Source organism: Salmo trutta, chromosome 6 (assembly GCF_901001165.1).
Source record: "Salmo trutta chromosome 6, fSalTru1.1, whole genome shotgun sequence".
Taxonomy (NCBI): domain Eukaryota; kingdom Metazoa; phylum Chordata; class Actinopteri; order Salmoniformes; family Salmonidae; genus Salmo; species Salmo trutta.
This window is the reverse complement of record NC_042962.1, coordinates 57,110,351-57,136,916: the sequence shown is the minus strand read 5'-3', so window position 1 is coordinate 57,136,916 and position 26,566 is coordinate 57,110,351. Positions and strand designations below refer to the sequence as shown.

The window sequence follows — 26,566 nt, the reverse complement described above, 5'->3', positions numbered from 1 at the left end:
CCATGGCCAGTGGGTTAGGGTTTAAACACAAAGCCAGTGGGTTAGAGTTTAAACCCATGGCCAGTGGGTTAGGGTTTAAACACAAAGCCAGTGGGTTAGAGTTTAAACCCATGGCCAGTGGGTTAGGGTTTAAACACAAAGCCAGTGGGTTAGAGTTTAAACACATGGCCAGTGGGTTAGGGTTTAAACACAAAGCCAGTGGGTTAGAGTTTAAACACATGGCCAGTGGGTTAGAGTTTAAACACATGGCCAGTGGGTTAGAGTTTAAACCCATGGCCAGTGGGTTAGAGTTTAAACACATGGCCAGTGGGTTAGAGTTTAAACACATGGCCAGTGGGTTAGAGTTTAAACACATGGCCAGTGGGTTAGAGTTTAAACACATGGCCAGTGGGTTAGAGTTTAACACATGGCCAGTGGGTTAGAGTTTAAACCCATGGCCAGTGGGTTAGAGTTTAAACACATGGCCAGTGGGTTAGAGTTTAAACACATGGCCAGTGGGTTAGAGTTTAAACACATGGCCAGTGGGTTAGAGTTTAAACACAAAGCCAGTGGGTTAGAGTTTAAACCCATGGCCAGTGGGTTAGAGTTTAAACACATGGCCAGTGGGTTAGAGTTTAAACCCATGGCCAGTGGGTTAGAGTTTAAACACATGGCCAGTGGGTTAGAGTTTAAACACATGGCCAGTGGGTTAGAGTTTAAACACATGGCCAGTGGGTTAGAGTTTAAACACATGGCCAGTGGGTTAGAGTTTAAACACATGGCCAGTGGGTTAGAGTTTAAACCCATGGCCAGTGGGTTAGAGTTTAAACACATGGCCAGTGGGTTAGAGTTTAAACCCATGGCCAGTGGGTTAGAGTTTAAACACATGGCCAGTGGGTTAGAGTTTAAACCCATGGCCAGTGGGTTAGAGTTTAAACCCATGGCCAGTGGGTTAGAGTTTAAACACATGGCCAGTGGGTTAGAGTTTAAACACATGGCCAGTGGGTTAGAGTTTAAACACATGGCCAGTGGGTTAGAGTTTAAACACATGGCCAGTGGGTTAGAGTTTAAACCCATGGCCAGTGGGTTAGAGTTTAAACACATGGCCAGTGGGTTAGAGTTTAAACACATGGCCAGTGGGTTAGAGTTTAAACACATGGCCAGTGGGTTAGAGTTTAAACACAAAGCCAGTGGGTTAGAGTTTAAACCCATGGCCAGTGGGTTAGAGTTTAAACACATGGCCAGTGGGTTAGAGTTTAAACACATGGCCAGTGGGTTAGAGTTTAAACACATGGCCAGTGGGTTAGAGTTTAAACACATGGCCAGTGGGTTAGAGTTTAAACACATGGCCAGTGGGTTAGAGTTTAAACACATGGCCAGTGGGTTAGAGTTTAAACACATGGCCAGTGGGTTAGAGTTTAAACCCATGGCCAGTGGGTTAGAGTTTAAACACATGGCCAGTGGGTTAGAGTTTAAACCCATGGCCAGTGGGTTAGAGTTTAAACACATGGCCAGTGGGTTAGAGTTTAAACCCATGGCCAGTGGGTTAGGGTTTAAACACATGGCCAGTGGGTTAGAGTTTAAACACATGGCCAGTGGGTTAGAGTTTAAACACATGGCCAGTGGGTTAGAGTTTAAACACATGGCCAGTGGGTTAGAGTTTAAACCCATGGCCAGTGGGTTAGAGTTTAAACACATGGCCAGTGGGTTAGAGTTTAAACACATGGCCAGTGGGTTAGAGTTTAAACACATGGCCAGTGGGTTACGGTCTAACTCCAGTACATAAGATAAGGGGAAAGAAATCCTTAGCCCCGTAGTGTCCACCGTAGGAGGGAAAAACGATGCACATGAAAAAGATTTTGATCTATCGCTCCGTCTATCTCAAAATACAGGGGGGGGGATGGATTCAGGATGAAAAGCCTATCTGGAGGAATTCAGGCCTTGTTTGAGGATTATAACTTTTTCATTCATAGCCAAAAGCCAGAGAGAAGGGTCCTCTAATGCCTCAGGGGCCAGGGCCTATAGCACAGCTAACCATTTTGATAGGAGAGATAAAACTGAGCTCAACTGCAACAAAGTTAAAGTATTAAAAGTGCATCCTCTCAACTTTCATTTATTAACCACAGAAAAAGATGTTACTGGAATCACAACTGCCACATTGTTCATGCACAGAAAGACAGCTCCAAAAATGATCCCTTAGACACAGAACTAGGATCATTTTACTCTCCTCAATTCCTAATGGAGAAATTAGAGAGGAAAATACATACCTGACCTCAGATCAGTGGGATCCCAGGGAGGTTGACCTATTTTGTTGCAGACAAAAGAACGTCTTCGTCATGGCAAGAACCAGCAAGCAGAACACTAGACAAGTCTGACATCTAGTGGCGAACAAGGAGCAACAAAACCCGACGGCAGTTCATTGCGCAAAAACAGAGAGGAAGAGGTGAAGCGAGAAGATTTACTCTGGCCAAAATCTGTCCACGTGATATAAACCCTTTTTTGTATGGGGGGGTCTATAAGCGAGTGTTGAATTACGTGGGGCTTATTTGGTCGAATAGAAGTTTCGTAATGTTTAGCCTGTACTGATTTAAGTGGATGCACGTGGCATTCCGACAACAACTTAGTTGTGCCTGTTGGTCACGCGCCCTCTCATTGGCCAGAATGGTCTCGCCTGCCTTCAATCATTGAGGAAATGTAATTACATTGTTAAAGCGGTCACTCGGCTATCTTGTCAATATAATATATCATCTTTGGTACAGCTAATCTTTTCAGTCCTGTACTTTCCTACCTAGCCTGAGGTCTAATCTGTGTATGGAGGAGTTCGTTTTGCATGGCCCGGTGCCCCGGGGATTTCAGTTAAGAGCCAATGGAATGGTCTAAAATATCCAACTACGCCTACTTAGAACGGTCTAAAATACCCAACTCCGTCTAACCGGGGCACCGGGCCATGTAAAACGAACTCGACCTATGAGAGAAGAGGGGGTGTCCAAAACTCCACCCCCGCCCTTCGCAGTTTATAAAACAGATTGCAATAACACACGCAGTTAAAACATACTCACGGAGACCCCATTATAGGTTCACTGTGAGAGGTTATACTACGAACACTTATTTTTCTACGGAAACGAAGACAAACAGAATCAAAATGGTAAGACCTTTATTTATTTTTTTCCAACATTGCCTTCGACGCATAGGTTGTAATAATGTAAAGGTTGATAGTTGTATGAATTAGGCTACATTTCTATTTTTTTGTAGTCCATCTTGTATCGCATAAACATTGCTGTGTATAATACTTCTAGGTACAGCCTACGCCACGGCCCACCTGTTTTAATAGAATATTTTTCTCTGATAACATGGTGCGTCATGATAGGAGTATCCATTTTGCTGCGCGTTCAACTTAGCGCGCGTTTTGTTTTTCAATTCAAACACGACTGGCGCAGTAGACAACTATTATTAGAATGCATTTAATTATTAAATTGAGGCACCTGAGCCTTAATTGTCCTGTTTCATATCAATGAATCAGTTCACGGGTATCTGCATTATCAAAACGTTGTCTTTTGGCGCTTGAAGCAGCTTCCTGCCATTTTGAATGGTTAAAGGAGTTACCCGTTTCCATATACAGTGGCCGTGGGGCCAGTGTGGTTATGGGTGTGTTTATTTGCTCTAGCTGGCTTTAAATGCTGATGTGGCTCCCACGGGTCCGTGTGTATTCTGATGGGTGACTGTAGGCCTAGTCAGCTACTATTCCTGTTGCTCTAGTCTACTGCGCAAAACTGGGAACGTTCTGTCTATGTAGTGCTGTTCTGTCCGAACAAATGGCAACGACTACTAATGAACAACAGATCTACCATCTACCCGAGTATGGCAGATTACATCTACAATGAGTAAAAAAAAAACGATTCATTGTAATAGTTGTCCCAAAGTAACATTTTCCCACCAAGTTGCCACATGGATGTTTTTACGACATGGCTCACATTTTATTACCTCACATCCTGCCCATATGATTTAATCATAAAATGTCAAGAAATTAGATTTAGACTTCTCAGAAGTATTTTGACTATGCCTACATGCTTAGTCGTGATAGGGGCAACCTTCAGTAATCTGACTTTAAAGGGAAATCTGAGGTTAGGAGTGACGCAGAGCCCAAAGGATCAGCATTTGACTAGCACATGGCAGACTGTCTGATCACGAGGTTAAGGTCTATACTACTAAATGTGGGTGAAAGAGCCTCTATGATCCATTCCAGCTCATGTACTACTCGGATCATAATGCAGTGTCTTCAAACAGTTGACTCGCCTGTTCTTAATTTTGCTCATGACTAAAGATTACCATGGCATGGGGAGTTTCTTTTGACACCTGTCATCTAATTTGAATGTTATGAAAGGAGAGGAGACTCTTTGTTTGGGTGTGAATTCCAAGCCATATGTCTTCCCACATAACACAAGGCCCTCTTTGCACTTTAAAAGAGCCCCATAGGGGACAGAACAGGAAGCTGGAGGGGGGTTGCTTACTAGCTACTGAACAAGCCACAAGCCGTTAGTCCATCAGCCATGTTGGTGCCAAGTGTCTCAGCGGACTTGCAGTTGCACAAACAATTTGTTAATCTAAACTGTACTCTACAGTCTATTGTCATACCATGAGTTCAAAATACAGGAAATGAATACCATAACCTAGCACTGTACCTGACTGGCCTATTTGGTAACAATTAACATAAATGGCCTATGTCATGAGCAGTTACCCCTTGCCCCTATACGACATAGGCCAACACTAGGCTTAACTACAGGGTTTCAAGTGTGTGTGGCTTAGCAAATCAGGGCAACCCCTGATAAATGCAACATGGAGGTTAGTTTCTTAAATCTGGTATGAACCAAGGACTGCCTGAACATCAACTCTGACTGAACTAGAGGTTCAGGACACCATGTGGTTGTTCCCACAGAAAGGGGTCAGTGGAGTAGACCGGGGTCTGGAGGGGCTACACACAGAGCAGGGGGATGGGGGTCATGATTGACACCTCCCTTTAAATAGCTGGCTGCAGTGCTGACCTAGCTGTCATGCCTAAACTAGGCACACACTCGCATCCCTGTCACCGCCCCTCCCCCACCATCCACCCTACCCAGCTTGTTCTGTCAAACTAGGAGGCTGGAGAAATGGCTGTGACAGTAGTGGCCCCAGTCTCTACATGTGTGGAGTCATAACAGTAGTACAATATGTGTGGAGGGGTGTAGCAACATGCAGGTGTAAGACCTTGATGTCACAAGGACCTCCCTGTAGTAGATTCAGATCTGGATTGGATTGAGGTTTTCTAACGTTTCCTTCACATCCTCTTACTATACTGGAAAAAATCATTTCAAATATTTTACTGAGTTACAGTTCATAAAAGGAAGTCCTATTCCCATTATGCGGATTCTTCCATTTCTAAATAATTGCCCTTGATACTACTGAAAGTTAAACTAGCTTAAGGGGTATATTCTATTCTACCAGAGGGCAAAGCCTGGCAGGTGTCTGTTCTCCTGTTACTGTGGCAGGTGGTCTTGTTTCTAGCTGGGCCTTCTCAAAACGCTCTGATTCATAACTACTGCCAACACACAAAACCACACAACATTCCCAGACTCGTCCTCTTGGCATGTCACTGTCTCTTAAACTTATCTTCCTTGACTTTCTCGTTTCTCTTGAATGTCTCGCTCCCCATTTCCCATCTCTGTATAGTAAGCCAGTTTGGACAGACTGGTGTGAGTGTACGTAGCCAGCTCTGCCTCTGGTGCACTGTTATTCAGAAATGATAAGCTTGTTATCAGCTTCACTCATCCTTGGTGGTGCTTTCCCCTCGTCCTGTTCGCTGTGAGCTGGAAATACTTCAGTGGGGTGTGGAGGGCCTTTTGGTCTTGACGCAGACTCGTCAGCTCCTGTTAGCATTGTCACTACTCGCTAGCTCAATGACGCGCTAGGATGGCCACTTGCCAAACCTCCCAGTTCGGCCTTGAGTCTAGTGATGTCTAATCAGACTTTGCTTCCTTGCGAAGCTGTAATGTTAAACAAATTCACAATTGTATAATCTCTAATGACCTCGGTCCAAGTTGACATTCCAATGAGGGGGTGTATCTCAATAATCTAGTGGCATCCTCTCCTCAGGGGTGTGGAGCCTAAATGACAGGAGGAATAGAAGGAGAGGCTGTAATGGACTAGTGGGATGCACCTTGTGGTAACACATTCAGCATGGATGTTTCTTTTGTTAATGCTATAGTCTTATCGACTGGATGGGGTCACTGCAGTCTAGCCTCAACTATCCTGGCGTCTGCCAATACTGCATTGCAAAATTGACTCATTTCTCGCACGCACACAACCTTCTGTTTGGTCCTTAGTGAATGTAGATATCAAGCGCCGCCTTCTCTACAAAATGTGTACGCTACATGACAAAGTATGTGAACACCTGCTCTTTGAACATCTCATTCCAAAATCATGGTCATTAATATGGAGTTGGTACACCCTTTGCTGCTCAACAGCCTCCACTCTAAGAAAGGCTTTCCACTAGATGTTGGAACATTGCTGCGGGGACTTGCTTCCATTCAGCCACGAGCATTATTGAGGTTGGTCAATTAGGCCTGGCTCGCAGTCGGCGTTCCAATTCATCCCAAAGGTGTTCGATGGGGTTGATGTCAGGGCTCTGTGCAGGCCAGTCAAGTTCTTCCACACCGATCTCAACAAACCATTTTTGTATGGACCTTGCTTTGTGCACGGGGGGCGTTATCATGCTGAAACAGGAAAGGGCCTTCCCTGAACTGTTGCCACAAAGTTGGAAGCACAGAAACATCTAGAATGTCATTGTATGCTGTAGCGTTAGTTGTCCCTTCACTAAAACTAAGGGGCCTAACCCAAACTGTGAAAAACGGCCCCAGATGGGTCCTCGGTTGGCTCTTCAGTAAGACCAATGTTTGTCTACGGAGATTGTATGGCTGTGCTCGATTTTATAAACCTGTCAGCAACTTGTGGCAAAAATAACCGAATCCACTAATCAAGAGTGTCCAGACTCCTGTGTAAATGTAAAGTACAGTGGGTGTACAAAACATTTTATAATTGTATTCCACCTTTTGCCCTCAGAACAGCCTCAATTCGTCAGGTCATAGACTCTACAAAGTATCAAGCGTTCCACACTGATACTGGTCCATGACTCATGCTTCCCACAGTTGTCAAGTTGGCTGGATGTCCTTTGGGTGGTGGCTCATTCTTTATACACCATGTTGAAGTGCTTGACACAACCCGGTGTGCCTGGCATCTACTACCATACCAGTGTCATAAGGGATCATAGCTTTCATCTGGTCAGTCTGTCATGGAAAGAGCAGGTGTTAATGTTTTCTACACAGTGTAGATCAGTTACATGGTTTAGACTAGATTAATGGTTATGTCAATACCGGTAGTCAGACACTGAGACGTGGCTAGCTTCTGAGACGGTAGCTGCATACAGTTCAGTATTAAAGTAGGTCAGATGATCGACTCATTGCTAAGCCATGCTAGGAAGTGCGTGCAGTCATGGTCCCAAGTCAACACACTGCAAACAAATTGGGTCACCATGCAAATATACACACGACTCATTACTCCGGTGGCTTGTTTTTAACTAGCTAGATCATGCTGCCCACAGTTTTCAGGCTCACCTGGACCTTTGTCACTCAAACATGGGCAGGTTAGGTTTGTTTCCTCTTAGTGTAGGGCAGTGGTTCCCAACCTTTTTCTGTTACTGTACAAACAACTGAATTTTGCTCTGCCTGACGTACCCCCTCATGTGCATTCTACCAGTCTTCTCAAGTACCCCCTGTGTATAGGCAAAGCGCCCCCGGGGAGCCTAGTACCCTTGGTTGGGAACCACTGGTTAGTGCTGCCACTTGGTGGTGAGAAATGGCAGTAAAACAAGTGATAAAATGGATGCCCAAATCCTTAATTGACCTCAGACTGCTATGCACTGAGTGGTTTGGAGCGGTGCTCCATTTATCATTGGTTAGATTGAAAAACAAGTGTTACTCCATCCAGTGCAGACTGCTGTCAATGCATCAGATCCTTGTGTAGTCAATATGTTTTGTACCTGTTCAAAGAAACCATAAATTAATTGTTTGACTAACCCTATTTCCCGGTCTCTCCAGCGTGAGTGTATCTCTGTGCATGTGGGTCAGGCTGGAGTCCAGATGGGCAACACCTGTTGGGAGCTGTACTGCCTGGAGCACGGGATCCAGCCGGACGGCACCATGCCTAACAACAAGGCGGTCGGTAGCACTGACGACTCCTTCACCACGTTCTTCAGCGCCACGGGCATCGGGAAATACGTGCCCCGCGCCATCTTTGTAGACCTGGAGCCCACTGTCATTGGTGAGTATTGGAGGGATCTGTCAGAGAAAATGCACTGACTGATTGACACTGGGAATGTGTAGGAAGAGCTCTTCATCAATATGGTGGTACAGTTCAAAACAAGCTTCAAGACCAGACTAACCCCAGTCTGTTCCCCTTTCTCTCAGATGAGGTGCGGACAGGTACCTACCGCCAGTTGTTTCACCCCGAGCAGCTGATCTCAGGGAAAGAGGACGCAGCCAATAACTATGCCCGTGGCCACTACACTATCGGCAAGGAGATCATCGACCAAGTGCTGGACAGGATCCGTAAACTGGTGAGCGAAACTGTCAGATTTAATAGATTCAATGGTGATATTAGGATAACTCATGGATTTTTCATGAATGTTTTATGAGAAAGGGTTTTAGCCTTGACTTGCATAAATCTAGCCTAAATGGGTCTTATCAGAGCTTGGACTTTCCTTCTAGAAAACATGTTGATGAGTTTTCTGTCTTGACAGGCTGACCAGTGCACAGGGCTCCAAGGTTTCCTGGTCTTCCACAGCTTCGGAGGAGGTACCGGCTCTGGTTTCACCTCCCTGCTCATGGAACGTCTCTCAGTCGACTTCGGGAAGAAGTCCAAGCTGGAGTTTGCCATATACCCTGCTCCCCAGGTGTCCACAGCTGTGGTGGAGCCCTACAACTCCATCCTGACCACCCACACCACCCTGGAGCACTCCGACTGTGCCTTCATGGTTGACAATGAGGCCATCTACGACATCTGCCGTAGAAACCTGGACATTGAGCGCCCCTCTTACACCAACCTCAACAGGCTCATCAGCCAGATTGTCTCCTCCATCACCGCCTCGCTCCGCTTCGATGGTGCCCTTAACGTGGACCTGACAGAGTTCCAGACCAACCTGGTGCCTTACCCCCGCATCCACTTCCCCCTGGCCACCTATGCCCCTGTCATCTCAGCCGAGAAGGCCTACCACGAGCAGCTCTCTGTGGCTGAGATCACCAACTCCTGCTTCGAGCCCGCCAACCAGATGGTGAAGTGCGACCCTCGCCACGGTAAGTACATGGCGTGCTGCCTGCTGTACCGCGGAGACGTGGTGCCCAAGGATGTCAACGTGGCCATCGGCAACATCAAGACAAAACGAAGCATCCAGTTCGTGGACTGGTGCCCTACAGGTTTCAAAGTGGGCATCAACTACCAGCCACCCACTGTGGTGCCAGGGGGTGACCTGGCCAAGGTCCAGAGAGCTGTGTGCATGTTGAGCAACACCACAGCCATCGCTGAGGCCTGGGCTCGTCTCGACCACAAGTTTGACCTGATGTATGCCAAGCGGGCATTTGTGCACTGGTACGTGGGTGAGGGCATGGAGGAGGGAGAGTTCTCTGAGGCCAGGGAAGACATGGCTGCCCTGGAGAAGGACTATGAAGAGGTAGGAATCGACTCATTTGAGGAGGACGAGGAGGGAGAGGAGTATTAGGAGAAGAGGATTTCAAAGGAGGGATGGGTCCTCGGTCGGCTTACGTATCACTGAGAGATAGAACTGCCTTTACTTGACCATGAAGTGGGAAACGGCCTGCTCCTTCCCTTGTCGAATGTCATCAATCATGTTTTCTTCACCAAAGACCCCACATCCATCCATGTCTGACAATCTTTTCCTCGAAGGTTGACTATGGAACCATACAGAACCTTGAAGATTAAGCTGTCTCCATAAAAATGTTTCCTTTAAGTTCATGGTACTTCTGTGCTTTCAGATCTATCCTAAACACTAAAGTTACTGCCAATCAGAAAACAAACTAGTGAACTAAACCCCATGGTGTTGGGTCTTAATGAATGTAACTCTATCTTGGAGGATTATTTTGCATTGCATGTTGTTACCCCAAAATAATTTATTGGTTTTATCCCTACCTATTATTTTCTTTACCATGGTTTTATCCCTCCCTATTATTTTCTTTGCCATATCTGTTATTTTAAGAGTTATCACATCAGGTTACTGTTGTGGCTGTATCCCCTCCTTTGTAAATAAAGTTGTTTTATCTCAGTTAATCCTGTTTTCACCTCTTTCAATGGTTATGATCAATCACAACTGCCTCCAGTCCTGACCCAAGGTTTCATTATACTTGGTCTAAATTACTATTAAACGGCCAACATAAAACATCAGTCTGTGCAATCGGCCACAAATGGCCTGGTAAGTAGCAGATAATTCCTGGGATATTAATGTAGCCACAGGGTGCCTTGAAATAAGATTATAGTTGAGGTAACAGCTGTGTATTAATTGCATACTCATGTGGACTCTCAAACCCCATTGGATGAGAAAGCCAGGGGCCTCTCCCTTCTGACTTTCTCCTCAATGTGTTTTGAGAAGGTGAGGAGAAACTCGTCTTCAATGATAAAAACCTGTAGTGTAGCCAAAGTGGAAGGATTTTCCCCATAATGTGAAACTAGTTAATTTAGAACAGAATAGCCTAAAGGTGACAAGTGGATACATGGATGGTAAACTCATTTCGATTTGAGACCCACCTTAGCAAAGTTAATTTCACTGTAGTGCTCTGGTTTAACCAAATACTTGATTTGGCCAGAGGAAGAGCTGAATCGAGAAGTTTCATTCGGCCCAAAATCTGTCCCTGGAAATAAGGCCACAAAGTGAGGACTTTTTGTATGGAGGTCAATGAGTGTCCAGTTTGGTCAACAAAACATGTAACTCATTTGCTACGTGAGGCTTATTTGATCGAATAGAAATTTCGTTAGGTTGTTACGAATGCACTGTGTGGACGCACGTGGCATTTCGGCAACTTTGTGGTGAAAAAATGCTTCAAAATGTCACATGCTTAATAAACAAGATGTAGAGTACACGTAGCACTAGACCAAAAGTCTGCAGGTGGCCATATTGAGTCCATTTATCTTACATCCAAGGGGAAACGCTTACTTGTGGGCATGAGAAAATACTTTATCGGACCTGTGCCTGTCATAGATGGAGCATGGGAATTGCCATTGAGGGCTTCCATCATTTTAACGTAGTCAACTGGGTAGAGATTCCCGAGTTAGGCACAATCAACAAAGATTAAGAGAATTTAGTACTTTAAAATGTCGCTTCCCATGCGGTCACAGACGCTATAATGGCACGGATACAAAGACAACTATATCTCCATGGCCTGTTCACACGCGTATATGCGCTTGTACTACATAGAATGATTTCGCCTCCTCCCGCCTGCCTTCCGTCTTTGAGGACATGTATTTCCATTGTTAGTGTTCACTTTACTATCTTGTCGATATAATAGACACTTCGATTGGTGCCAAGTTCGAAACAACTAGTAACTCGGAAATCGCCGACTTCAGTGTGTTAAAAACAATTTGGAACTCGGAAAAAAACGAGCTCCGACTGGTAAAAATCGATTTGAACGGTCTTCCAACTCGGGAACTCGGACCTCTAAATCTAGAGAGCGACCTGAAGATCACCGACGTCATGATTTTACCTTGTATTTTTCCGAGTTCCCAGTTTGGGACGTAACATTAGATCACAGGCCTGCGTCATCATTACGCGTTTTATGTACACGGAAGTAGCCAGCCGAAAAAAAACAGGACGATAACAGAAGGTAATTTTTATATATCCACCGCTAACAAACGTAAATATCCCCATGTATTTTCATCACAGTTTATCAATATCTATCAGATAATATTGGCTGATCAGGAATGATCTGCATGCTGCCCTCTTGTCGTTAGCTTGTATTCTCCTACCGGTGTGCCACGTTACCAAACAAAATCGTACACTTTTGCAAAGGTTTAGTGAAAGTATATTTGCTTGTGGTGTTGCTACTGCTGTAAAGAACCAAAACGCATAACTTGGGCAGATCACAACCAAGAGTCGCTGTAGCGCGGCTAGGGAAGTAACCGAAAGGTTGCTCGTTTGAATCCCTGAGCCGACAAGGTCAACAAATCTGCCGATATGACCTTGAGCAAGGCACATAATCCTACTTTCGCCAGGGTCACCGTTGATAATGTCAGACCCTGGCCGTAACCCCACTCTCCAAGGTTGTCTCAGGAAGAGTTGTGATATGCAAAAAACACATTTCCAATTCACACATGCGTAAATAGGACAAATATAAACACCCACCAAATTATTTTGCACAGGTGACAGTGAATAATTTATGAGAAGTGAAATTGACACTGCATCAATCCGTGGACATAGTGGAATGGACTGGATTTCGTGTTTCAGTATGTTTTTTTTAAACAAATATATCCCATGTACTCGCCCTCTCTCTCCCATGGCTTTCCACTTGACCTCTCACTTTCAATTCCACTAAACCTGGTCTTTTACCTCGTATGCGCTCCATCTCTCTCTCAATTCAATTTAAGGGGCTTTATTGGCATGGGAAACACGTTTACATTGCCAAATCACAAGTTCCAAATTAAAGACATTTTGAATTACATATGTCTGTATACAGTGATGTAGCGATGTGTAAATAGTTCAAGTACAAAATGGAAAATAAATAAATATGGGTTGTGTGTCTCTCTCTCAGTCCATCTGGGTGTTGGTGTGTTGAGTTATGCCCCAGAGAGGATGGGTCAGACCCTGTGTATCTGTTCCCGCGGCTCCATCACCATCGACAACAAAAGATACTACTTCATCCAGAAACTAGATGAAGGGTAAAACCGTCCACATCAGTGAAACACTATTACCTATTCTACATGGCAGACGATCATCCCTGTCCCTCCCACACATGTATTTGTATTTCAGTCTTCTGTAATGTTACATCTTACTGATCAGGACTCTGGTTTTGTCTGCCTCTTCACTTTCTCCTGCTTTCGTTATCTATCCCCTCTGTCGTTCCCTATTTTCTCTCTTTCTCTCTCTTCTTTTACCTTCCCTCCCTCCATCCCTCCCCTCATCCCAGAGGGTTCAGCTATGTGGACCTGGTGGAGGGGGTGCAGGATGGGCGTTTCTACGCCCTGAAGAGGATCCTGTGCCATGACCGGGAGGGTCGCCAAGAGGCTCAGACGGAGGTGGAGATGCACCGCCTCTTCAGCCACCCCAACATCCTGGGCCTGGCAGGGCACACCTTCATAGAGAGGGGGGGCAAGAGTGAGGCCTGGATACTGCTGCCCTACGTTCAGGTACGTGTACGTGTGTGCGCATGTCTATGTACTCACGCCTGTATGTGTGTATTAGAGCCCGGGCGTTTCTTTTGGGGTCCGATACCGTTTTTTGGGGGGGAGAGACAAAAGTTACCGATACATCTGCCGATATACTGTTTTACAGCGTGGAAATGAAAAAGTGTGTATGTATGCGTCTTTGTATTCACGCCTGGGTGTGGGTGCTCCTACAGAAGGGCAGTCTGTGGTCAGTGCTAGAGAAGCTGAGGGACAAGGGCAGCTTCATGCCAGAGAGACGCATCCTGAAGGTCCTACAGGGCATCTGTTCTGGACTGAAGGCCATGCATGACAGAGGCTACGCACACAGGTACAGGCTGCTACTGCTATTACACACACACACACACACACACACACGATTATGGTTAGTGGTTCAAATTAGAATGAGGCTCTCTATCTCTATCCCTCTCGTTATCTCTCCTGTTCTCCTCTCAATCAGAGATCTGAAGCCTACCAATGTACTCCTAGAGGAGGATGACAGGCCGCTCCTGATGGACCTGGGTTCTATGAACCGCTCCAGGATGGAGGTCAAGGGGACCAGGGAGGCCATGACAGTACAGGACTGGGCAGCTCAGAGGTGTACTATATCGTACCGCGCCCCTGAGCTCTTTAACGTGGAGAGCCACTGCGTCATCGATGACCGTACAGACATCTGGGTAACGCACACTAGAGTACTACACCCCCGTCTCACTTCAGTTTGGTCGGTGGAAACTCAGTATTGTACAAGCGATATAACATAGACCAATTTGTCATAACAGAGATTGTCTTTACCATTGGACTGTGCGATGCTGATTTGACTCCAGCCATGTAGTCAACATGTTGGGCTCCAGTTAGATTGCTATCTCTCTGTCTCCATCATGCCTGGTGTTTGTTGACCTTGTAGAGACAGTATTCTCTCTCTCTCTCTTTCTCTCCAGTCTCTGGGCTGTGTACTGTACAGCATGATGTTCCTGGAGGGGCCCTATGACATGGTGTTCCAGAAGGGAGACAGTGTGGCCCTTGCTGTCCAGAACCCAGTTACCATCCCTCAGCCATGCAGGTCAGTCAGTCCCCCTGGCAAGCTAACTCTTACCCTAACCCAGTTACCATCCCTCAGCCCTGCAGGTCAGTCAGTCCCCATGGCTAGCTAACTCTTACCCTAACCCAGTTACCATCCCTCAGCCCTGCAGGTCAGTCAGTCCCCCTGGCTAGTTAACCTTAACCCCCAGTCACCATCCCTCAGCCCTACAGGTCAGTCAGCCCCCTTGGCTAGTTAACCTTAACCCCCAGTTACCATCCCTCAGCCCTGCAGGTCAGTCAGTCCCCCTGGCAAGCTAACTCTTACCCTAACCCAGTTACCATCCCTCAGCCCTACAGGTCAGTCAGTCCCCCTGGCAAGCTAACTCTTATCCTAACCCAGTTACCATCCCTCAGCCCTACAGGTCAGTCAGTCCCCCTGGCAAGCTAACTCTTACCCTAACCCAGTTACCATCCCTCAGCCCTACAGGTCAGTCAGTCCCCCTGGCAAGCTAACTCTTATCCTAACCCAGTTACCATCCCTCAGCCCTACAGGTCAGTCAGTCCCCCTGGCAAGCTAACTCTTACCCTAACCCAGTTACCATCCCTCAGCCCTACAGGTCAGTCAGTCCCCCTGGCAAGCTAACTCTTATCCTAACCCAGTTACCATCCCTCAGCCCTACAGGTCAGTCAGTCCCCATGGCTAGCTAACTCTTACCCTAACCCAGTTACCATCCCTCAGCCCTACAGGTCAGTCAGTCCCCCTGGCAAGCTAACTCTAACCCTAACCCAGTTACCATCCCTCAGCCCTGCAGGTCAGTCAGTCCCCCTGGCTAGTTAACCTTAACCCCCAGTCACCATCCCTCAGCCCTACAGGTCAGTCAGTCCCCTGGCTAGTTAACCTTAACCCCCAGTTACCATCCCTCAGCCCTACAGGTCAGTCAGTCCCCTGGCTAGTTAACCTTAACCCCCAGTTACCATCCCTCAGCCCTGCAGGTCAGTCAGTCCCCCTGGCTAGTTAACCTTAACCCCCAGTCACCATCCCTCAGCCCTGCAGGTCAGTCAGCCCCCTGGCTAGTTAACCTTAACCCCCAGTTACCATCCCTCAGCCCTGCAGGTCAGTCAGTCCCCTGGCTAGTTAACCTTAACCCCCAGTTACCATCCCTCAGCCCTGCAGGTCAGTCAGTCCCCCTGGCTAGTTAACCTTAACCCCCAGTCACCATCCCTCAGCCCTGCAGGTCAGTCAGTCCCCCTGGCTAGTTAACCTTAACCCCCAGTCACCATCCCTCAGCCCTGCAGGTCAGTCAGCCCCCCTGGCTAGTTAACCTTAACCCCCAGTCACCATCCCTCAGCCCTACAGGTCAGTCAGCCCCCCTGGCTAGTTAACCTTAACCCCCAGTCACCATCCCTCAGCCCTACAGGTCAGTCAGTCCCCTGGCTAGTTAACCTTAACCCCCAGTCACCATCCCTCAGCCCTACAGGTCAGTCAGTCCCCCTGGCAAGCTAACTCTTATCCTAACCCAGTTACCATCCCTCAGCCCTGCAGGTCAGTCAGTCCCCTGGCTAGTTAACCTTAACCCCCAGTCACCATCCCTCAGCCCTACAGGTCAGTCAGTCCCCCTGGCAAGCTAACTCTTATCCTAACCCAGTTACCATCCCTCAGCCCTACAGGTCAGTCAGTCCCCTGGCTAGTCAACCCCTAGTTACTCTTCAATCCATCACCCTCTCAGCTTTCAAGGCTAGCAAACTAGAATTTATTGATTCCAAATAGGCGCCTACCACCTAGGCACTCCTGCAGATCTAAAAGGATTGGATAGATTTAAGCATTTTTCATCTTGCCTTTTCATAGCTTATATGGAATTTATACAATTTACAGTATGTATTTTTTCTCAAGTTACTCGAAGTTTCTCAGTATACAGTTGAAGTCGGAAGTTTACATACGCTTAGGTTGGAGTCATTAAAACTTGTTTTTCAACCACTCCACAAATTTCTTGTTAACAAACTATAGTTTTGGCAAGTCGGTTAGGACATCTACTTTATGCATGACACAAGTAATTTTTCCAACATTTGTTTACAGACAGATTATTTCACTTATAATTCACTGTATCGCAATTCCAATGGGTCAGAAGTTTACATACACTAAGTTGACTGTGCCTTTAAACAGCTTGGAAAATTCCAGAAAATGATGTCATGGCTTTAGAAGCTTCTGATAGGCTAATTGACATAATTTTAGTCAATTGGAGGTGTACCTGTGGATGTATTTCAAGGCCTACCTTCAAACTCAGTGCCTCTTTGCTTGACATCATAGGAAAATCAAAAGAAATCAGCCAAGACCTCAGAAAAAAAATTGTAGACCTCCACAAGTCTGGTTCATCCTTGGGAGCAATTTCCAAATGCCTGAAGGTACCACATTCATCTGTACAAACAACAGTACTCAAGTATAAACACCATTGGACCACACAGCTGTCATACCGCTCAGGAAGGAGACGCTTTCTGTCTCCTAGAGATGAATGTACTTTGGTGCGATAAGTGCAAATCAATCCCAGAAAAACAGCAAAGGACCTTGTGAAGATGCTGGAGGAAACGGGTACAAGAGTATCTATATCCACAGTAAAACGAGTCCTATATCGACATAACCTGAAAGGCCGCTCAGCAAGGAAGAAGCTACTGCTCCAAAACCGCCATAAAAAACCCAGACTACGGTTTGCAACTGCACATGTGGACAAAGATCGTCTGGTCTAATGAAACAAAAATATAACTGTTTGGCCATAATGACCATCATTATGTTTGGAGGTAAAAGGGGGAGGCCTGCAATCTGAAGAACACCATCCCAACCGTGAATCACGGGGGTGGCAGCATCATGTTGCGGGGGTGCTTTGCTGCAGGAGGGGCTGGTGCACTTCACAGAATAGATGGCATCCTGAGGAAGGAAAATTATGTGGATATATTGAAGCAACATCTCAAGACATAAGCTATTTTGCCACAACTTTGGAAGTATGCTTGGGGTCATTGTCCGTTTGGAAGACCCATTTGCGACCAAGCTTTGACTTCCTGACTGATGGACAACAAAGTCAAGGTATTGGAGTGGCCATCACAAAGCCCTGACCTCAATCCTAGAGAAAATTTGTGGGCAGAACTGAAAAAGCGTGTGCGAGCAAGGAGGCCTACTAACCTGACTCAGTTACACCAGCTCTGTCAGGAGGAATGGGCCAGAATTCACCCAACTTATTGTGGGAAGCTTGTGGAAGGCTACCTGAGACGTTTGGCCCAAGTTAAACAATTTAAAGGCAATGCTACCAAATACTAATTGAGTGTATGTAAACTTCTGACCACTGGGAATGTGATGAAATAAATAAAAGCTGAAATAAATCATTCTCTCAACTATTATTCTGACATTTCACATTCTTAAAATAAAGTGGTGATCCTTACTGACCTAAGACAGGGAATTTTTACTAGGATTAAGTGTCAGGAATTGTGAAAAACTGAGTTTAAATGTATTTGGCTAAGGTGTATGTAAACGTCCGACTTTAACTGTATATATTTCTTCTGCAGTTATTCTGGTAGTTTCTCAGTATATATTTGTTCTTCAGTTACTTTAGTAGTTTCTCAGTATATATTTGTTCTTCAGTTACTTTAGTAGTTTCTCAGTATATATTTGTTCTCCAGTTATTCTTTAGTTTCTCAGTATACACTGCATTCAGAAATTTTACAGACCCCTTGACTTTTTCCACATTTTGTAACATTACAGTCATATTCTATAATGGATCAAATTGCCCCCCCCCCCAACCCCCCATCAATCTACACACAGTACCCCATAATGACAAAGCAAAAACGGGTTTTTAGAAGTTTTTCAAATGTATTATTTTAAAAAAAAGAAAGAAAGTGATGTCACATTTACGTAAGTATTCAGGCCCTTTACTCAGGATTTTGTTGAAGCACCGTTGGCAGTGATTTAAAGCCTCAATTTTTCTTGGGTATCAAGCTACAAGCTTGGCACACCTGTATTTGGGGAGTTTCTCCCATTCCTCTCTGCAGATCCTCTCAAGCTCTATGAGATTGGATTGGGAAGTGTTGCTGCACAGCTATTTTCAGGTCTCTCCAGAGATGTTAGATCGGGTTCAAGTCCGGCCTCTGGCTGGGCCACTCAAGGACATTCAGAGACTTGTCCCGAAGCCACTCTTGCGTTGTCTTGGCTGTGTGCTTTAGATTGTTGTCCTGTTGGAAGGTGAACCTTCACCCCATCTGAGGTCCTGAGCGATCTGGAGCAGCTTTTCATCAAGGATCTCTCTGTACTTTGCTCCGTTCATCTTTCCCTCGATCCTGACTAGTCTCCCAGTCCCTGACGCTGAAAAACATTACCACAGCATGATGCTGCCACCACCATGCTTCACCGTAGGGATGGTGCCAGGTTTCCTCCAGACGTGACACTTGGCATTCTGGTCAAAGAGTTTAATCATGGTTTCATCAGACCAGACAATCTTGTTTCTCATGTTCCGAGTCCTTTAGGTGCCTTTTGGTTAAGTCCAGGCGGGCTGTCATGTGCCTTTTACTGAGGAGTGGCTTCCACCTGGCTACTCAAACATCAAGGCCTGATTGGTGGAGTGCTGCAGAGAGGGTTGTCCTTCTGGAAGTTTCTCCCATCTTCATAGGGGAACTCTGGAGCTCTGTCAGACCATCGGGTTCTTGGTCACTTCCCTGACCAAGGCCCTTCTCCCTCGATTGCTCATACTCTAGTAGTTTCTCAGTATATACACTGCTCAAAAAAATAAAGGGAACACTAAAATAACACATCCTAGATCTGAATGAATGAAATAATGTTATTAAATACTTTTTTCTTTACATAGTTGAATGTGCTGACAACAAAATCACACAAAAATAATCAATGGAAATCCAATTTATCAACCCATAGAGGTCTGGATTTGGAGTCACACTCAAAATTAAAGTGGAAAACCACACTACAGACTGATCCTTAAAACAAGTCAAAATGAGGCTCAGTAGTGTGTGTGGCCTCCACGTGCCTGTATGACCTCCCTAGAATGCCTGGGCATGCTCCTGATGAGGTGGCGGATGGTCTCCTGAGGGATCTCCTCCCAGACCTGGACTAAAGCATCCGCCAACTCCTGGACAGTCTGTGGTGCAACGTGGCGTTGATGGATGGAGCGAGACATGATGTCCCAGATGTGCTCAATTGGATTCAGGTCTGGGGAACGGGCGGGCCAGTCCATAGCATCAATGCCTTCCTCTTGCAGGAACAGCTGACACACTCCAGCCACATGAGGTCTAGCATTGTCTTGCATTAGGAGGAACCCAGGGCCAACCGCACCAGCATATGGTCTCACAAGGGGTCTGAGGATCTCATCTCGGTACCTAATGGCAGTCAGGCTACCTCTGGCGAGCACATGGAGGGCTGTGCGGCCCCCCAAAGAAATGCCACCCCACACCATAACTGACCCACCGCCAAACCGGTCATGCTGGAGGATGTTGCAGGCAGCAGAACGTTCTCCACGGCGTCTCCAGACTCTGTCACGTCTGTCACGTGCTCAGTGTGAACCTGCTTTCATCTGTGAAGAGCACAGGGTGCCAGTGGCAAATTTGCCAATCTTGGTGTTCTCTGGCAAATGCCAAACGTCCTGCACGGTGTTGGGCTATAAGCACAACCCCCACCTGTGGACGTCGGGCCCTCATACCACCCTCATGGAGTCTGTTTCTGACCGTTTGAGCAGACACATGCACATTTGTGGCCTGCTAGAGGTCATTTTGCAGGGCTCTGGCAGTGCTTCTCCTGCTCCTCCTTGCACAAAGGCGGAGGTAGCGGTCCTGCTGCTGGGTTGTTGCCCTCCTACGGCCTCCTCCACGTCTCCTGATGTACTGGCCTGTCTCCTGGTAGCGCCTCCATGCTCTGGACACTACGCTGACAGACACAGCAAACCTTCTTGCCACAGCTCGCATTGATGTGCCATCCTGGATGAGCTGCACTACCTGAGCCACTTGTGTGGGTTGTAGACTCCGTCTCATGCTACCACTAGAGTGAAAGCACCGCCAGCATTCAAAAGTGACCAAAACATCAGCCAGGAAGCATAGGAATTGAGAAGTGGTCTGTAGTCCCCACCTGCAGAACCACTCCTTTATTGGGGGTGTCTTGCTAATTGCCTATAATTTCCACCTGTTGTCTATTCCATTTGCACAACAGCATGTGAAATTTATTGTCAATCAGTGTTGCTTCCAAAGTGGACAGTTTGATTTCACAGAAGTGTGATTGACTTGGAGTTACATTGTGTTGTTTAAGTGTTCCCTTTATTTTTTTGAGCAGTGTATTTGTTCTGCAGTTATTCTGGTAGTTTCTCAGTATATATTTGTTCTCCAGTTACTTTAGTAGTTTCTCAGTATATATTTGTTCTCCAGTTGCTCTGGTAGTTTCTCAGTGTCTTATGGGTGTTTTTGTTGTTTCCCTCCAGTTACTCTGAAGGCCTGCAGAACCTGCTGAGGTCCATCATGGTGTCCAACCCCCAGGAAAGACCCGACGTCAACTGGATCCTGGACCAGATACAGGACATGACGTGTTCCAGCCCCAACACACAGACCAATATGGTATGATGCTCCTGATTGAGGAACCATGGCAAGCCTGGTTCCTCTCTGGTTCCAACATCTGTGGGTGATGAACTTTGAACTTTATGACCTCTGGACTGTTGTAATGGCGACCCTGACCTCATCGTTTTCCTCTAGTCTTAGAAGCTCAGGGGATCCTACCCTATACACACACACCCGCTATTCTGCAGTTGAAACCACATAGACTTACGTCACAAGTCCTCACTGTCCTCTATATGCATGTACAACAATATGCTCCTACACAGTGTCGGTCAACTCAACATCCAGCTCCCCTTGGGGACATTGAGATTTGGGTGCAGCCATTTTATGACTGCTAGTGAATAGGAAACCCCATGGGTTAAACTATCATCAGACACTATGGTTGAAGGGGGCACCGGACCAGGAAAAGGACCTATGGTAAATTCCAGACAGACGGTTTCCATGGAAATGTACTCGGCCATATCTTATATCAGCTTCAAAGGGATTTTAATAATAACTTGATTCCAGACCTGGGTTCAGTACATTAGTATTTATTTAAATACTTTTTCTGTATATTTTAGTATTTTCAAATACACAGCCCAAATGTTATTTATTTATTTGACTATTTGAATGGTTATTTGTAAAAACCAAATAGACGACCAAATTGTATTTGAAAGTATTTTCAAATACTATTTTCAAATACCTGGGTTAAATGCATGGGAGTGTATTTGAGTGTTTTCAAATACTTTCCAAGTGTATTTCCAAATACATTCCAATATTCATCTACTTGTTTTTTCAAATAACGGTTATCTGATTGTTTTGAAATGTATTGAAAAGCAATTGAAATACCTGAAACAGTATTTTAAACCCAGGTCTGCTTGATTCATCCTTATCACATCTGAACTTCTCTCAAGTCCATCAGAACTCTATTTATTCGTCATCGTCACATAATGCTATACTGTAACAATTCTCTATTTTCCATGTGTGACACGTTCATTTAGGCCTGTATGTGTTTGGCAATACCTCACCTGATTCTGTTTTGAGTGTCAGTAGGAAGATAAGTTAATCTGGTTTTAACTCTCTCAGCAGGTTTTTCTCAGTTAACTCTCACTACAGTTGCTTGATAGGAACTTTTTAATGGTTGCTTTTTAAACTATTATTTTTGTGTGTGCATCTATTTAAGGAGTAATGATTTATTTGTCTATGTATATGCTATATGAATGTTCTAAGTAAGCCAATGAAGTTGGAATGCAGGCATTATTGATGATTTCAGTGGAACAATGTAGAATGTACTGGAACTATAAATGGTTGTTGTTGGCCATTTCGGACTGTTTGTAGCCTAATTCAGCCCGTCCAGGAATTTGAGATATTGTGGTAAAATAATAGGGAATTGCATAATACTGTTAATACAACACTGAAGGCTTTGCTTGTTTCTCATAAGATTTATGTTTTATAGGCTTTTTTAAATTACTTTTTTTACATTTGTGGTACTTCTTAATTTGTTATATATAAGAGGCCCTTTTCACATACTTTTAGAGTTGTCTGAGGGCCTGACTTTCTTGACATTGTCATGTGGCTTTTACATTTTACATTTACATTTTAGTCATTTAGCAGACGCTCTTTTCCAGAGCGACTTACAGTAGTGAATGCATACATTTCATACATTTTCATTTTTTCTGTACTGGCCCCCCGTGGGAATCGAACCCACAACCCTGGCATTGCAAATACCATGCTCTACCAACTGAGCTACAGGGAAGGCTTTTATTCCACACGGGGGAGCCATGTCCTACACGTTGGTCAAAGCAGAGGGAGTCGGGGTCTCAAAATGTTGTCTTACTTAGTTTGGCCAGACCTGTAGATCTGAGAAAGACTCACTCAATATGTGAACATATGCAAAACCTCTACTCTGATAAACACCAGGGAATAAAATGGTACTGATTCTGATTGGTCCTTTCTCTTTTTCCTCCAATACATCCACATTCCATGATAACATTACATTTGCCAATACCTTCCCTTGCTGTTGATAAAAAGGGCAGGGCCAGCGGTTTTCATTGGAAATTAAAGTTCTATATTACAATTACATGTTTTAACTTTACTTATGGGATTGTTAGCCGTGAAGAAAGGAGGATGAGCGTGATGCCAGAGAGAACCAGAAGGTGCCGCTGGAAGCTCAATGACAGAGGCATGGATAATGTGCAGAGTGCAGGCCAGATGACCTTTAGCTTGTAGCTGTGTCCACAGCCCTATACGTTGCTTTAAGTGTGTGTACGCACAGCCACAGTCTTGCGGACTACAAGGTACGAAACAATTATCAGAAACGGTTTACTGCGCCTGGATTTACAGCCCTGTGGATCACTAGGGTCAAAGTGACGTCGTACCTCACTCCTCATCCTAATCAATCTCAGACGGTCATAAACCTCACAGACATAACCCACAGCAGAAACGACTGACACAAGAAAACACACACTAACACTAGAGGAATTCATTACACTTTAATTAACGTTTTCCCCAACCAAATACACCCCCATACAGGTCGGCCCACCCATAGTCCAGACTCCCCTGGGACAGTATTCATTACACACAGACTGTGTTTACGGGTTGAGGAGAGGAGGAGAGGGACCCCCCCATTGGTCCACTACCTTTATATTCACCATCATCTGCCTGATGATGTCATGCAATACCAGAAACAAGGTCAACACAATGCTGGTTCCATTTCAACATCCACTTTCCTCTTCTTTTCCTTTGTGAGTCCATAAAGGCCATGGATGTGTGTGTGTGTGTGTGTGTGTAAGTCTTGTCTAGGTGTGTTTTGTGTTTCATTGTGAAGGTCTATTCCCAATACCGTAATTAGTCCCCCCCCCCAGTACTCAGAGCGGCGCTCACACCATAAACCATCTGGATGCTTTATTGATTTGGTGATGAATCAATTAGTGAATTATTTAATGAGCTGGGAATTATGGGTCAGTTCTGAACTGCTCCCACCCTGCACTGTTCCCAGGTCTCACTAAATCATCATCACTTCATCACTACCTGCCTAGCCTAGTTGACTGTGTGGGGGCTACTCTGGTGAGAGAGTGTGTGTGTGTGTGTGTGTGTGTGTGTGTGTGTGGTGGGGGGTACTTTGGTGGATGTGTGTGTGGTGTGTGTGTGTGTGTGTGTGTGTGTGTGTGTGAGGAGGGGGATGGGGGATTCTGGTGTGTGGGTCCATGTGTGTCAGATAAACAGTTTCTCTAAGCTCACAGTACATTATGTGTGTAGGCAATATGGCCAGGATGTCCGATTTTATCTTTAAAGTGGGTGCAGCAGACTTTTTCTCCAGCCAAAGCAGTAACACACCTGATATAACTAGTCAACTAATCATAGTCTTCAATCTAGACTTTATTAGTTGAATCAGGTGTGTTACTTCTTTGGCTGGAGAAAAAGCCTGATCCCATAATGGCCCTATGAAAGATTGGACCAGATTGTTTCTGGACACTGGACAGGGTCCTACTCTCAAAGACGTTTAAATTGGCTCTGTTGCCCTGAGAGAGGAGAGTAGGAAACGAAAACATATGGACATTATGTCCAGCCCATTGAGTGTGTGAGTTATGACTTCCACTTATTGCAGCTAGGGGAGATTTTTTAAGAGCCGGCTTTTTGCATGCTCATTAATTCCGGGAAGTGTTTAGGTTAAAATGCATAATGAGTTCATTAAGGGGGATTGGCGTAATCAGGAAAGGTATCGGCTTAATTACTGGCGCCGCGCCAGGGCGAATGCTCTCCCTCTTCTCTTTCCCGGCCGGGTCCCTGAAACCTGTCCTGGCCGGTAGCAGTAGTGCTAGCGCTATCTAATTTAATTAAGTGTACAAAATGCTACGCACTAACGTCCCCCTGGGGGCAATTAGCAGGAGAGAGATTGAGAGATCCCTGCTGGGCATTTTACTCCCTGGCAGGAGATTCCCTATGTCAGTTAGCTGATTGCATTGATTATATTGATTTGTAACAGCTTTTCAGGTAATTTCATCTGCAAAGGTGAGAGCAACACGTTGGCCTGGAGACTTTTATTTTTATTCATTCATTCTTTATTTAGGCCCCAGGGTTGTTCTGCCAAGTGATCAGATGAGTGTGTACCTCAATAAAACCTCAAACCCGGTCAGAACAGGTGGGATGTTATTGATGCTTTTAAAAAAACATCACAACTCTTTCAGCGTCTGGATAGGAATGTGCTGATTGATGCAGGAAAGTGGCATCAACGGTCAAACGAGACAAATCCACATACACACACACACATAGCGTAATTACGCATGCGCTCACACACATGGTTGTAAGGAATTACAAAAAACTGTAACTGTAATCCGTTACATTAACAGCAAAAATCTTGTAATCAGATTACAGATACTTAAAAGAAAAACAGATGATTACTTTTAAATTCAGACAGGATGTTTGCGGAAAAAATCTTTGACACGTTTCTGTTTTCTCTAAGACATTCAAATCAGCATTGAAAATGCGCAAGTTTAAGTTTGTTCCACCTGAGCGACTCTCGCCATAAATCAGAGACCACTATGATGACACATCAAATGTGTTTGATGGATTCCGGGAAAAGAGGAGGAATATGATTTTTTAGGTTACAGTCCAAGCTATGTCTTCCAATGGTGCGACTGCTGTCGGCATCCGAAGATGATCCAACATGAATAAACGCTTGGAGGTAATGATGACAGCACTGGTGTAGTCTACGGCGATACGGATATCACTTATCACTTTGCGCCTTGTGGTTGTTGAGGATGGCTCTTCACAAATCTAAATGTGTATTTGAACACAATAATGATTGAATGCAAGAAGTTTGAGCTAACTATCAATCATTGTTTTTGAAACCAGTGGACAGCCAGTGAAAAATGTGCTCTTGCAACAGCTGCATAGCGCGGATCCCAGCCAATGGAATAAAAGTGGGGCTTTTATTTCTCAATCTAATTCATGCTGATACATTTTTTTAATCCATAGGCCTAATGGACACATGTTCAAACTCGTACACTTTTGGTAGACTTAAAGGGGCAGTCTGTAGTTTCTATATCCATTTTTGGACTTCTAAAGCTGTCATCAAGGCAAAGGGTGGCTACTGAAGAATCTCAAATATAAAATATATTTTGATTTGTTTAACAATTTTTGGTTAGTACATGATTCCATATGTGTTATTTCATAGTGTTGATGTCTTCATTATTATTCTACAATGTAGAAAATAGTAAAAATGAAGAAAAGCCCTGGAATGAGTAGGTGTGTCCAAACATTTGACTTATACTGTATATCCATTGATTCTTGAAGAATATAACTTATAAATGCCTCATGAGCTTAGTTCAACTGTCACACTCCATGAGAACCCAAAAAATAATAAGAACTCTTTAAACAGCGGCATATTATCAAGATATCAAAGTGTCACCAACAAAAAGGTAAACAATAGGCCTATAGCAAATGCAGCATATGGCATACATTTTTCCCATTTAAATAGCACTTTTCAGTAGTGCTCAAAGCATGCCATTCCATGAGCGCAGCATTTATTTTTCAACTGGAATCAATGAGCCCAATC

The 26,566-nt window shown here is 45.1% G+C and overlaps 2 protein-coding genes across 3 annotated transcripts; both read left to right on the top strand.

Moving 5' to 3' along the window:
• Nucleotides 1–2,969: 2,969 nt before the first annotated feature.
• LOC115196403 (tubulin alpha chain) lies at nucleotides 2,970–10,347 on the top strand. Its single transcript, XM_029757207.1, has 4 exons — nucleotides 2,970–3,124; nucleotides 8,106–8,328; nucleotides 8,475–8,623; nucleotides 8,807–10,347. Exons 1-4 carry the CDS (start codon nucleotides 3,122–3,124, stop codon nucleotides 9,779–9,781), a joined length of 1,350 nt encoding a protein of 449 aa, XP_029613067.1. The 5' UTR covers nucleotides 2,970–3,121; the 3' UTR covers nucleotides 9,782–10,347.
• Nucleotides 10,348–11,412: 1,065 nt separating this feature from the next.
• Nucleotides 11,413–22,953, top strand: LOC115196402 (serine/threonine-protein kinase 16). Of its 2 annotated transcripts, none has more exons than XM_029757205.1 (7): nucleotides 11,413–11,894; nucleotides 12,819–12,945; nucleotides 13,194–13,413; nucleotides 13,626–13,759; nucleotides 13,889–14,105; nucleotides 14,367–14,488; nucleotides 20,901–22,953. In XM_029757205.1, exons 2-7 carry the CDS (start codon nucleotides 12,860–12,862, stop codon nucleotides 21,037–21,039), a joined length of 918 nt encoding a protein of 305 aa, XP_029613065.1. In that variant the 5' UTR covers nucleotides 11,413–11,894; nucleotides 12,819–12,859; the 3' UTR covers nucleotides 21,040–22,953. The 2 variants fall into 2 exon arrangements, with proteins under 2 accessions (XP_029613065.1, XP_029613064.1); XM_029757204.1 differs by lacking the exon at nucleotides 11,413–11,894 and adding an exon at nucleotides 12,417–12,513.
• Nucleotides 22,954–26,566: the final 3,613 nt, after the last annotated feature.

What these genes read in the sequence shown, in the direction of transcription:
- LOC115196403 (XM_029757207.1), top strand. An exon ending in CCTGGAGCCCACTGTCATTG is followed by an intron (nt 8,329 to 8,474) that starts GTGAGTATTGGA and finishes CCTTTCTCTCAG; the next exon opens with ATGAGGTGCGGACAGGTACC. An exon ending in TGGACAGGATCCGTAAACTG is followed by an intron (nt 8,624 to 8,806) that starts GTGAGCGAAACT and finishes CTGTCTTGACAG; the next exon opens with GCTGACCAGTGCACAGGGCT.
- LOC115196402 (XM_029757204.1), top strand. Translation starts at nt 12,447, where the DNA reads ATGAGAAGTGAAATTGACACTGCATCAATCCGTGGACATAGTGGAATG. An exon ending in GGACTGGATTTCGTGTTTCA is followed by an intron (nt 12,514 to 12,818) that starts GTATGTTTTTTT and finishes TCTCTCTCTCAG; the next exon opens with TCCATCTGGGTGTTGGTGTG. An exon ending in GACAGAGGCTACGCACACAG is followed by an intron (nt 13,760 to 13,888) that starts GTACAGGCTGCT and finishes CCTCTCAATCAG; the next exon opens with AGATCTGAAGCCTACCAATG.